This window comes from Aulonocara stuartgranti (genome assembly GCF_965226115.1).
Source record: "Aulonocara stuartgranti genome assembly, chromosome: 6".
NCBI classification, from domain to species: Eukaryota; Metazoa; Chordata; class Actinopteri; order Cichliformes; family Cichlidae; genus Aulonocara; species Aulonocara stuartgranti.
Genome location: NC_138944.1, coordinates 30,880,130 through 30,893,218, shown reverse-complemented (window position 1 = coordinate 30,893,218; position 13,089 = coordinate 30,880,130). Strand labels below are relative to the sequence as shown.

The 13,089-nt window shown below is 38.2% G+C and overlaps 1 protein-coding gene across 4 annotated transcripts in view; it reads left to right on the top strand.

Moving 5' to 3' along the window:
- vav1 (vav guanine nucleotide exchange factor 1) overlaps positions 1-13,089 on the top strand; it is a 36,630-nt gene that overhangs the window by 18,973 nt on the left and 4,568 nt on the right. For 2 of the 4 annotated variants that reach the window (XM_082537669.1, XM_082537671.1), the window contains 18 exons: positions 2,577-2,693; positions 4,760-4,818; positions 6,441-6,506; positions 6,966-7,074; positions 7,691-7,786; positions 8,192-8,260; positions 8,400-8,503; positions 8,600-8,699; positions 8,815-8,910; positions 9,011-9,079; positions 9,169-9,255; positions 9,350-9,435; positions 9,523-9,658; positions 9,761-9,870; positions 10,410-10,511; positions 10,641-10,735; positions 10,823-10,845; positions 11,011-11,047. In XM_082537669.1, the coding sequence (XP_082393795.1) occupies positions 2,577-2,693; positions 4,760-4,818; positions 6,441-6,506; positions 6,966-7,074; positions 7,691-7,786; positions 8,192-8,260; positions 8,400-8,503; positions 8,600-8,699; positions 8,815-8,910; positions 9,011-9,079; positions 9,169-9,255; positions 9,350-9,435; positions 9,523-9,658; positions 9,761-9,870; positions 10,410-10,511; positions 10,641-10,735; positions 10,823-10,845; positions 11,011-11,047 (1,561 nt within the window). The remainder of the gene's footprint in view (positions 1-2,576; positions 2,694-4,759; positions 4,819-6,440; positions 6,507-6,965; positions 7,075-7,690; positions 7,787-8,191; positions 8,261-8,399; positions 8,504-8,599; positions 8,700-8,814; positions 8,911-9,010; positions 9,080-9,168; positions 9,256-9,349; positions 9,436-9,522; positions 9,659-9,760; positions 9,871-10,409; positions 10,512-10,640; positions 10,736-10,822; positions 10,846-11,010; positions 11,048-13,089) is intronic. The other 2 variants (XM_082537670.1, XM_082537672.1) reach the window with 1 other exon arrangement.

The window sequence follows — 13,089 nt, the reverse complement described above, 5'->3', positions numbered from 1 at the left end:
TTTTTCTGGATTGTAGCAGGCAGAATACTTTCCTATCTTCTTACATTTTCTGCTACACTACGTTAGCCAGGTGTTAGCTCCAGTACATTTACAACACAGACATAAGGGCGTGATTTCTTATATATTGCTAATATATTCATTTTTAATACATACTTAAGCTATGCATTTTTTAAATATAACTCTCAAAAAGTCCTGTTGATTCCTGCCTACATTTCTTTGTCTTTTCAACTTTGTCCAAAAAATTGTTTTTGACAGTGCATGCAAGCTAAAAAACACATTAGCTAAAAAAACAAAACAAAAAACAAAAGGGTTGAACGGCATGAGATAATTAAAAGGGTGGCAAATATGAGTTAAAAACATTTGAAAGACAGGATGGTAGAATATCATAACCTAAAGTAGAGCATGTTGGGCCTTTTTAAGCTGAAATCTTAAGAAGGCCCTCCTTACTGGAGATCTGCAAACAGTGCAGGAGTTAATGGCCTTTGACATATGCATGGGAAACTCTGGGAAATCCTATGAGGTCAAAAGTGGTTAAGAAACATCCGCTGATTAACAGAAGGCCGGACGTGTACACTGTGACGTAGACTCACAGGCGTATACAAATGTGCATACACACACACACACACACCTGTTGACACAATTACACAATTAGACAATCTTGTCTGTGCTCTTGCAATAAGGATTATTTTAGTAGTGTAAAAACAAATACTTGATTGCATGTTAATGTGATCTCCTGGCAGGGCGACATGATGTGTGCAGCAGTATCAGTCAGAACTAAACGTTTCCCCTTTTCTCAAATTAGAGTTCCGCATTTCCCACTGCTGAAGAGACACAGAGAGAGAGACACACACACACACACACACAGAGAGAGAGAGCAGGAAGTTATGTAAAGCGGCATATGTCTGACCACCATGTCAGTTGCACTGCACACTCTGCTCCGTGTGGTTTCTTCTGCAGTCATATTTTAGATGTCCTTCGAACTGCTTCTTTTTAGTGGCACACATTTTAGCTCATTGTGCTTGATGGTTACGTGGTCCGTGCTGCTGATGAGTATTTACAGTCTGGTCAGGGCTGTAACAAAGCGTATGTGGAATCTAAGTGTTGAAAGAAAGACAGCAGCTTGTTCCTTCTCAAACAGGCTCGTTGGCTTTGAAGATATTTATTATTAATTTGTAATCTTTCAATTTTCTAAACTTGTCAAGTTTTTATTGATTTGTTACAATTGTAGCTAAAAAAGACGTGTTTTCTTTTCGACTGCTTTTGATTTGCTTCTAAATTATTTTTAACTATTGAGAGAAATCTTTTTTTTTTTAACTTGTTAATATAGTTCCTGTTTTCATGGATCTGTTCATTAACATTTCTGTTAATATTTTGAACTACTAAATATTACACTAAATATATACTAAGTATTTGAGCACAGTCATAAAGGCTGATCACACGTTCCCAGAGCCCATTGTGGCATCATCAGTTGCTCGTTTCATTTGATTGTCACTTCTAAAAAACACGAGACATTTCGTAACTTAAACCGTCTGTGTTTAACAAAGATTGGAGGTTTTGATGGCCTTCCAGTGAAAAATCACTATAACAGTGTTTTTGGGGGAAGTTTGGTCAAACATAAAACAGGAAAATATAGATTTCTGATAAGTAAGATAAGAAATACAGTCAACACCGCTGAAGACCAGGAAAAACCCAGTAGACCTGTTTCATGGCTGCCATTCGGACACAAAGTATGGAGCTTTTCAGATCTTACTAATAATATTAATCAAGAGTTCTTCTCAGATTAAGTACAGAGCCTTAATTAATGTGATTACCAACACCTGTGTTTACCTACATATTTAAATCAGTGAGAAATAAGTCTGTTGAATTATACACATTTATTTAACTTGACTGATTGAAAAACAGATTACTCAGGATCCAGAGTAAGGCTAGAATACACTGTATGGACAAATGTACTGGACCACAGGAGCTGCTCGGCCATTTAAACCCATTACATGAAGCTCCCAGCGTGCAGTTTTTGTGTTGATGTTAATGCCAGAGGTGGTTTGGAGCGCTGCAGTTATTGAGTCAGCAGAGTGTTGGAAATTTTAGTGCACCATGTATCCGTGTGTCTCTCAGCACTCTGTGACCTCGCTCTGTAACCTTATGTGCACCGAATCTTTGTAGCCGAGTTGCAGCATGTAGGAGGGAAGAAAACTCACAAATTATTACGATACCAACACATTCAGCGAGCTCTTTAGAACAACCCATGCTTTCATAAATGTTCAAGTCAAAGTCAACTTTATTGTCAGTTGTGCAATATGTGCGGGACATCCACGCGATCGAAATGCAGCTTCACTCTGATCCACACTGCACAAGCAGAATGCATCTAAAACAAAAACAACTAAGTATGAGTTTAAATATTGCACTACTACATATTAAAGCCTAGATACAAGAGGTATGGCCCAATGCCCATATTTGTTATCATGTAAAAATTGCACATGTATATTTATGGTTATTTGGTTTATAGATCAGCTGAACTGAATTGAATAATATAACTTATAAAAAAAGTGATGATTGTGTTTCTGGTTTTTTTGTAGTTCCTGTGTTTAAAGAATATCCGGACATTCCTGGGAGTTTGTCAAGACAAGTTTCATCTGAAGAAGAATGAACTATTTGAAGCCTTTGATCTGTTTGATGTTCGGGACTTTGGAAAGGTATGACCATGCAAAAATCTATCTTTCGGACATATTCCCTGAGTTAATTTTAATTACTGATTAACTTTAAACAAAGTTGGGTTTGAATCTGCCCCGAACCATCCAGCACGTGTCTTCTCTCTCCTCACCCTTCCTTTCTTCTCTCCACTGCGCTATCACGATGAACGCTAAAAGCTCCAAAGCTTTTAGCTTTACACTAAATGTAGTAAACAGGAAAAACTACATTCATGTTGTGACCACATTTTACGTTTGCTTTTGAAACAAATTCTCCAGGCACTCTTGCACTTTGGAGAATCGCACTACAGTTCTCCTGTAGATTTAGCTTGCCTCAGTGTCCCATCATGCTGCCTCAGGCTGACTCTGTTTGACTGAGTTTGAGATCAGGTCCAGGCCATCATTTGTGGCACTCCTTGCTTCTCTTGTCCCAGAGGATAAGTGTTTATTACTTTGTGTCATCGTCTTTTTACGGTCGTTTATTTGCTGTATCTTGCACGGATGAAATCTCTTCCTGATGGTTACACGATGAATAAAAATTTAAAGATCTGAAGAACCCAAAATTGTACCTGAAAGGGGAACTCATGATGCACTCGTAGCTCAGTCATTACGGCAGACGTCTAAAGTGAAGCATGAAGTCCTAACGCCTTACTGCAGCTTGCAGACACCCACAAAGCCCTAACAGGAAGTAGCTTGGTGATTTTCTAATGTGAAGTGTCAGAGCAAAGGCATGAATGCAGTACTCAACAGTTCTCTTTCACTTTCTATGCAGTGCAGCGATTTAAAGCAACCAAGAGTGGATTTGAAATGAGCACTTTTTTTTGTCTGTGCAAGCTAAGATGAAGCCATGTCCTCAAAATGAGTCATCAGGACATTTTATTTTTGGAGGGGGGGGGTCATTTCATCAACTTTACAGTGTGTTACTGTCACTAAGCTTCTCGTTTCACTTTGCAGCTTCCACTCAGTCACCCATAACAATTTAATGTAGAAAACATGGGTGTGGTAGATCCTGTACACAAGTAAATAAAGTCCATCGGCACAAAACCTGCTCCGAGAGATATCTTATTATAATCTATTGCTTTATTAAACTGCTAACGCTTACCCGTCGGTGTGTGAGCTCTACTTTGCTGTTATAGCAGAGCTTGCATCACAAATTGCTTTTGATACAGCTTAGTTCAGTGGTTTCTAGCCATCATCTCAAGATTTAACATAGACATTTCTCTTAAGTGGAACTTCTGATAACCTATGGTGGATATAAGGAAGAAAGAAGGGGTTGATGCATTTAAACAGAAAGCAAGCAGACAGCAGACGATGGGCTTAGCTAAGCATAAAACATTTTAGTATGGGAAACATCTGTTCTCTCACACAGCTGTTTGGATCTTTTTTAACCACCACTTCATCAGAAAGCTAATTAGTGTTTTCTATTGAATTCTCTGCTACTAAGATAGCAGTTTGAATTAGTTCACTGATTTCTTTTCCACAGGACTTCTCAGAACCACAGATTTTCACTTCTTGTTGCATCTTTACTCTTTTTTTCTGTCTTGAATGAAAGCAGAAATTAGACCGAAAAATGCTGACTGAGAAATGTATTCCTTAGTCCTTTTTTTTTTTTTACTTAACCAGAAGTGTTGGAAGACAAGTTTCAGCTGAAACAAGTCAAGTGGCATCACACAGAAAGAAAACATGCTGAAAAGTGAAAAAGCGTGTCAAAGAAGCTCAAAATGTGTGACAAAAACAAACTGCCCCTTACTTACTTGGTTAGTAAGTTATAAACCAACATTTAAACTCGCTAATACATGCTTTCCTTTAAACAAAGAGCGTTCACTTTCATTTTAACCACTGTTTTTGTATGTTTCTGATCACATTTCACATGAAATTTCAACACCCACCGTGATTATGCTCTTTTTAATTGAACTGTCAAACAGAGCGAGAGTGAAACTAGGCCATTATTTAGTGTTCACATTTAAAGTGTTAAACAGTTTTACAGTTTCTCTGCCAGTGTGTGTTCCCACACTCTGTACAAGATTGTTAATTGTGTACTATACTTCTTTGTGTGTTTCTGTCTGTGTAAGGTCATAGATACGTTGTCCACCCTGTCTCATTCGTCCATTGCTGTCCAAAGAGGATTTCAGTAAGTACATTCCTGCCTGTAACTAAAATTGAAGTTTAAAGGGACCACTTGTGCTAACTGCTAAGTCCATGCTTGTATTCTTAGACTATCACCTTCCATCCAGCTCTCCTTTTAAGGCGACTTTCTTATGATAAGCCCTCATATCCTAATCATATTCAGGATATCTGATCCAGTGTTGTGCAATACTGGAAATTTTGGTCTTGATCTCATGCCAAATAAATACAGGGCCAGTACTGCCAATACCAGTAGCAATACCCGTAACTTATAAAGGCAGCTCATGTATGGGAGAGCAGTGTGTCATGAATTTTTAGATGAATCATCATCAGTTCGCAAATTCTGAACACATTTTAATGACCACCAAATCACCGTGAGTTTTACTTTCCACAATAATGGGTTAACACAACAAAACACAACTTTCAGCTTTTGGGGTATTTAAATGTGCCAGTCTCCAAAGCACTTTGGGTCATCTTCTGTTGTGTAAATGGGCTATAAGCTATAAATAAAATAGATGTGACAGTCAACACAAAAAGTTTCAGACATTTTTCATGGTGCACGTCTGAGGTATATTCTCTCATTTCCCAAAAAAAGAATTAATTTAAAGCAGTCGATTACATACTGGACTTAGAATCGATACATTGTTTCTATGCTCTATCATGCTACTATCGATTTGATACCAATACTATTGTTGGTGCCGATATCTGGATCGACCTACCTTTAATGCGATCTCACTGACATCATCCAGAGCCAAACGTAACAACAAATGCCTTTAAATGCAATTGTAAAAAGCTTTATCTGCATTTTTAAATTTGTAGTATTTTATTAATTATCTGATGTGTGTGTTATCTGTTAGTGTGAAGCATTTATTATTTGTCTGTTTGCTTCCTTGAAATATTTGGGGTTTATAGAAATCACACAGACGATTTCGTTGCTGGCAGAAAGAAAACAGATGCGTTGGCAGAGAAGGGAGAAGTAACTTGTTTAAGATGGTCAACTTTTTTTTTTATAATAAATGTCCTAATCATAACTGTTTTCTGTAGAAATGTGGAAATTATGGAGTTTTAAATAACTAGTCTCAAATGGTTTATTGCACAACATGAAATTATACCCTTATCCTACCACGTGGATGTGAAAGTGCTTACTTGGGATTACTTTTTTGTTGGTCTGTGGCCATGCCACCCTAAAAGCGAGAATATAATTTTTATACAACTGAAATTGGTTATATGGACCAGAGACTTGTGGCTGTTTTTTTTCTTAGGCTGAAAGTTGGTGTAGCAGATAACAGCACTTCCTCAGTGCCAGATAAGACTGTTGTTTCTTAACTTGACAGAACGTTCCCGAAAGTTTCAAGTTTTGTAACTCATTAATTTAAGTGGCATTTAATCTTTATATTTTGAGCACAACAGGTTTTTGTTAGATTTCTGGGCACTTAAAAATTTAAATCCTTTCCATTACCATTAAATACGCCGGCTCATCAGGAAGTCAGCACCACAGTAATGGGGTTTTGTCCTTCAGCCTGGAACCTAAATTCATGCTTAATTACTAATATTATATTAACCTTTATTCAGTTGTAATTTTCACTCTCTTTTTTTGTTGCTTTAACACACTCACCTTCCCTTCAACAGGCCTTTTCCTTTAGAGGGATGCACTCTTGATGAGGAGATCTACAGCGGCCTGTCTGACCAGATAGAGTAAGCCTTTTTCTCTATAATGTCTAAATGGAGGGAGAGAGATTGTTTTAAATAGCTGCCAATTTTTCTCTCTCTCTTTTTGTTGTGTGGCTGTATGATTTGAGGATTTTCCTATAAAACTTTAACATCTTCACAAGGAAATGCTTTCATAATGCCACATTTTGACCTGTAGAAAAGTTCAAAATACTCAAACAGAAAACTACCAGCAAAAATTCTGCATTATTTTACTTTTAAGAATTAAATTTAAGAGTCTTGTCAGGACATTTTGAATTTTAATTGAATCAAACTGGGAGATGTGATGGTTTATTGCAAGTGGAGAAATGTTATATTCCACCAGCTATACAGGTGGTGTACAGGTGGTGTACAGGTTAGTGACGCTCCGTATACAGCACAGATATATTTAAGAAAAAAAGCCAAAGGTGATAACAGTAAGTACTTTGCATGTGTTTTGTGTATTAGTGATACAGTGGATGAAGATGATGACTTGTACGACTTTGTGGAGGATGAGGAGAACGAAGGAGATGAGATCTATGAAGACTTGATGAGGACAGATGAACCGCCTGAAACTGTGAGTGGTTCCCATGTGACCTGTAACCTGCAACAAAAAGGAGGGTGTAGCCTTCACTTGCAACCTGCAAACTTTGCAGGTCTTCCAACAAAGTACTTCTGCACTAAAATCTGGGTTTCACTGTGTTTCTTATCACCTCATGTGAGGCTATGACTCGGTAGGCAGAGTAGTCCGCATATCAAAGACTCTTAATCAGATTAGAGTTTTACTTGCAGATGTCTAATATATACACCTTCACCCGAAGCATGTTATTTTAGATTTTTTAGAAACCTTTTAGTCAGAATTATTCAGTAAGAAAAGAGCAAGAAGGACAGTTTGAAATATTAAATACAATTTTGTGTAGCAGGAATAATAATTTTTCTTTGTCTTTCCAATCTTATTAATGTTCTTAAAACCTCCTTTGGTTTTTGAAAGTCTTTGTGGGTCAAGGAACCGCAGTGCCTCAGAGCCTATGTGCCAAAGTTTTCTGTTTGACTTTGATAGGGGTTGTTTAAACTTCTCTGTTAATGTTTAAATAACTACTGCTACTTAAACACCATAACCCATTTCTTTTGTATAAGGCAAGTACAAACAAAAGCAAAAAAACCCTCATTTGACTTTTTTTTGTGCCCTTTAGCAGCAGAAAACTGGTGTGGACAAGAGAGAGTGCTGCCTGCAGGAGATCAGACAGACGGAAGAGAAATACTCAGAAACACTGCAATCTATACTACAGGTGTGCACACACCCACAGTCTGATCAAAGAAGATCGGTGCATTCATATGGCAATAAAAAAAACGACTCATAATGACGATGACAGAGCCCATCTTAAAAAACATAAAGGAGCTGGGGCAGAAAAAATGTGAATTTCTGAGATCTTTTAAACTTAACACAAAAATGTTTTAATATTTCTGAAATTCAAAGCTCACACATTTAAAAAAAAAAAAAAGAAATCTGAATTTCTGTGAAATTAAAATCACAAATTTGCAAAAAACATTTTTACGTAAGTAACAACATCACTTTTTATACACCTGTTCCACACCTCTTTCAATCCTTCATCATACATCACAAGCACACAAGTATAGAGAACTCATGCACAAAAAAAATTAAAAATAACACTCGTACTCGCTCTTCTGTGCAGCACTTTATGAAGCCTCTTCAAAGGTTTCTCCAGCAACAAGACATTGAAAGTATCTTCATCAACGTACAGGTAAAGAAGGTGTTTACCTCTACACCTGCATGATATACCCACTTCATGGAAAACCTTTGTTTACATAGTGTGTGTGTGTGTGTGTGTGTGTGTGTGTGTGTGTGTGTGTGTGTGTGTGTGTGTGTGTGTGTGTGTGTAGGATTTGAATAAGACCCATTCTGAATTGCTAGAAGAAGTTCAGAACTCTATCCTAAATAATGGAGCCAGGAATCTGTCCCAGGTGTTTGTGAACTACAAGGAGAGGTATATCGCTCGTGCAGAGACACACACACAGATCCACTTGTTTATCTTACAAACAAATGTATGAAAAATATGTTTATGTATCCCATCTCTCGCCAGGCTGTTACTGTACGGTCGTTACTGCAGTCAGGTGGAGGCGGCAACAAAACACCTTGACAAGCTTTCAAATGCGAGGGAGGATATCAGGATGAAACTGGAGGTGAGGAGGAAACACACGCTCCATTTTAGACATATTTAAATAACTTCATGCAAATTTATTTGATCATCATTTCTTGTTGTTTAATACTAGTTCGCTCTGTCTGTCTCTCTCTCAGGAGTGTTCAAAGAGAGCAAACAGTGGACGTTTTTCTCTACGAGATTTACTCATGGTCCCCATGCAGAGAGTCCTCAAATACCACCTGCTATTACAGGCATGTGTTTATACTTCATACATGGTACTTACTGTATCTTCAGTTTCCAGTTGGTTTTATCCAGCAGCTTTAATTTGCCGTGGCTTGCTTGTGTCTGCAGGAGCTGGTAAAACACACCACTGACTCAACAGAGAAGGAGAACCTGCGAACAGCTCTAGATGCCATGAGAGTAAGTGTGTGTATTTGTGTATTTCTACTTGTATGTAACCTGAAAGTATGATACTTAATCCTCGTGCATGCATGTGTGTGTGTTTCCAGGATCTGGCGCAGAGTGTTAATGAGGTGAAACGAGACAATGAGATCATCAAGCAAATCACCACATTTCAGCTTTCCATAGAAAACATGGTGCGGTTACACTATTTCATTTTTAATGAGTCTCTCTTTGGTTGTTGTTTGTATTTCCTTTCTGCTCATCCTCCCTCTCGTCCTCCTTCCTCAGACTCAGTCTCTAGCTCTCTACGGTCGTCCCAAAATCGATGGAGAACTAAAGATTTGCAGCTCAGAGAAAAGATCGAAACAGGACAGGTGCGTGTGTGGCTGACGCACGTCTCATCTGATATGTTACAAGCTGTTTTTTGACGTTGCGTTTGTGTGCGCTCTGCTGTTTGTCAGGTACGCGTTCCTCTTTGATAAAGCCGTGTTTATTTGTAAGAAAAAGAGTGGAGAAACTTTTGAGCTGAAAGAGATCATTGAACTACACAGCTACCAGATACGAGATGAAACCACAGGAGAGAAGGACAATAAAAAGGTCTCCAAATCTGCACTGAGACACCTGTTACACACAAAACAAGATCGGCATAAGGCATCTCAATAGGACTGACTGTGTGTGTGTGTTTTTGTATGTGAACAGTGGTCCTATTTGTTCCTCTTGCTGGATTGCTACGGAAGGTCTGGCTATGATTTATTCTTCAAAACCAGAGAACTGAAGAAAAAATGGCTGGAACAGTTTGAGATGGCTCTGTGAGTATTAAATGTGGACGTACAGCTGAGCACTAAAAACAGCAATCAGAGAACTATGAAGAATATTTAGCAGCTAAAGTTCCAGAAACTATACTCAGACTTATAGACTAAAAAAAAACAGTGAGCTCTTTCAAAACACCTCAATATGTCAGCAAACCAGAGCTGGGATAAGTTGCTGCAGGTTTTAGGTTGTTAATTGTTTTTTCCTCCAAAATATTACATTTATGTAATGACGGACTTTTGTGTTGTTGAACATACAAAATAAGAAGTGGATCTGAAAAAGGTTGGACATGGAAACGTTTAGTTTTATGGATTTCTGTTGTTGATTTAATGCATCAACCTGCTATTTGTTACATTATTTGCAGTCTCACTGCACTGGCTTTGACTGCTTTTTCATCGCCAGTCTCTCTAAACGGATACCTTATGATTTGTACTTTTACCAGAGTGAAAGTACCAAAGTATCTGGCACTGAAAAGCAGCTGTTTGAATGCCTACTTCCCCCCAGCTGAGGTCAAAACAGTTTCGCTTTATGCTTACAGGTCAAATATGAGTCCTGAGAACTCCACAGCAAATAACCATGACTTCCAGATGCACTGCTTTGAGGAAACCACCTCCTGTAAAGCTTGCTCAATGTTGTTAAGGTACTTCTGTTATTCTATTATTCCTCCAACTAGTTAACAAGTTAGCTCCTGTGGAACTGTATTAACAAGTTAACAAAAAAAAAGAAAAGGAATCTCCTCTAAAGGTAAAATTTCTCAATGTGTCTGCAGGGGGATATTTTTTCAGGGCTATCGCTGCACTCGCTGTAAGATGGCAGCACATAAAGAATGTTTAGGCAGAGTACCCGCCTGTGGACGAAACTCAGGTCTGTATACGTGCACACATGCATATGTATGTGTTTAAACACCGCTACTAATTAGTCTAATGATCAATTCTGCTTTTAAAATTACAGATCATTCTGTTTCTGCAAAAAAGGTATGTCTACATATATTTCATACTGTAAACTTCCAGCTCAGCTGGTGGATAAAGCCTCTTTGGGCTTTTTATTCCCACTATTGTACGTGCCAGTTTTAATGGATGGATGTTCTTTGGGACTTGCGCAAAACTTTGCTTCACCGTTTCTTTCTTTTGCTCCTGCAGAATAAAGCTCAAAGGTCCTCTGGTCATTCCAGCATTGGTAAGCAATTCATGATACATCAGCTTATAAAGCCTACTTCTACCAGCATGCTGAAAGCATACAGCACAAGACTTTCAGGTTCTGAGGTTATGTTTTTGTTCAACACTCAAATATAAAGCTGTAGCGATGTGTCTTCCCTAGTTATAACCTACATACAATTCATATATCTTGTGAGTTGTGTTATCATAAAAGTGCTTTCTTTGTTTGTAAAGTTATAACCAAATCTATATATAGTGACCATTTTTAAAAGCCTCTCTGCCATCAGCTTTAATCTCTCTGTGATCTTCTCTGATAAAGACCCATACCCTATTATGTCGGACAGCTAGAACTTCAGCAGGGCAATTATCATTTTCTCCTCTATTAGCAGCAGAGTTCACCATAAATAATTCAGATAGTTATATATCACATTATCAGCAAGTATTCCCAGTCTGCTTTTCCTGCCTGTATGGTTGTATTTTATTGTGATGTGTTTAACGGTGATCTATTTTCTATAAGACACTAAGTGCAAAGTGACATAGGCGCTTGGCAACCATGCTGACTAAAATAGATCGCAGCGTGTTAACAATCTGTAACTAATCTGTCTGACTGATTGCAGTCAGTATAAGTTTGACTGTGACTTTTTTGAGAGCCATCAGGTGGATGGTTAATTCAGTTAAGGTTGAGAGTGTTGCACACTTAATCTCTGGTCACCCCAACTGCTTGCGGCTGTTGACCGAGCAACCTGATTTTTTTCCTCATCAAAAGAAGGTATTTTTTTACTGTAGTGTGTCTGTGTGCACGGGGTCTTATTGTTTACATCAGCACTGATTTATATTAGAGGGTATGGCTGTCTCTGTTCTTACATGTGCATAAGAGTAAAGCATAAAGCAGGAAGAACAGCAACAAAAGCTCAGCACAGAACAGAGTAGAGATCGTCAGACAACGAATGAAAAAGAGTGGGGTGGAGGTGGGTTGCAGAGTGGCTTGCTGCAGCTGCAGGATTAAATAACCCCACTTTATGAGGTTTGCCTGCTGAGTCATCTGTTGTTGTGAGCTGGCATAGAAATCAGCTGGTCTTCTGGAAATGCAACGGAACTAAACTTTGCAGCCTGTCTGATTCATTTTCTTTGACGCTGATAATCTTATCGCTAGATGCACGTTTTAATACCTTATCTTTTTGCCTCTTGACCAGAAGAAGATTATTTCCCTTACTAAGAAGGCATAAGCATGGCAGATAGCTCCACCTTTTTGATTCTGAAGATTTTTTCTTTCTGACGCAACCTCAAAGAGATTTATGTTTGTAATGCGATGTCTCAACTTTAGGAATTTACGAAAGCCCACGGAGTGACCAACGGATTTTTAGGTTTCATTTTATGTAATATTTCAAAAGTCATGACTGAACTGTGACTCACTGGTTGTAATGACTGGAATAAAAGCAACACTCTTGTAAATATTTTCATTCTTACTCTTTTTGTTTTGTCAATCAGAGTCCTGAGGTCAATATCTTGGTTTATCTCCCTCCAGTTCTGCCCAGAAACATCACAGCAAGTGATTTAGCTTCACCTGTCAAACATATCAGTGTACTATACCCCCAACCCGATTTATTCAAGTTGCATAACAGGGCTGGTAAATAAATGAGGATGGTTCGCTTACGTCTGAATGAAAGTGCTTTCCCCTCATTCCCTTCGTTTTTTTATTCTTACCGATTGAGCTGTGAGTTCAGTACTTGCAGCGAATGAGATGTTCTCACAGTCTTCTTTTCTGAGCCCTCTTTTAAGGTAGAAAATATCAGAGCGACAACCATTAACTAGTTTGTGGACTATTTTCAACCAATTTATGCATGTTGATGGGAACCCCACTCGTGTGTGGTTAATGGTAGCCCAGTTTAATTTATCTAAACGGAGCATCATGGTAGGCGGGGATAGGGGATGTTTTTGGTAAACTTTGTCTATCTGAAATTAAAAGTTTTTAAAAATATGCAGAGAATAGTTTGATCCAGTTTGATTCGTTTTTCCAGGAGTACTTGCCTTATTGCAGCTCTTCCAAATATCACAACCTCTCCT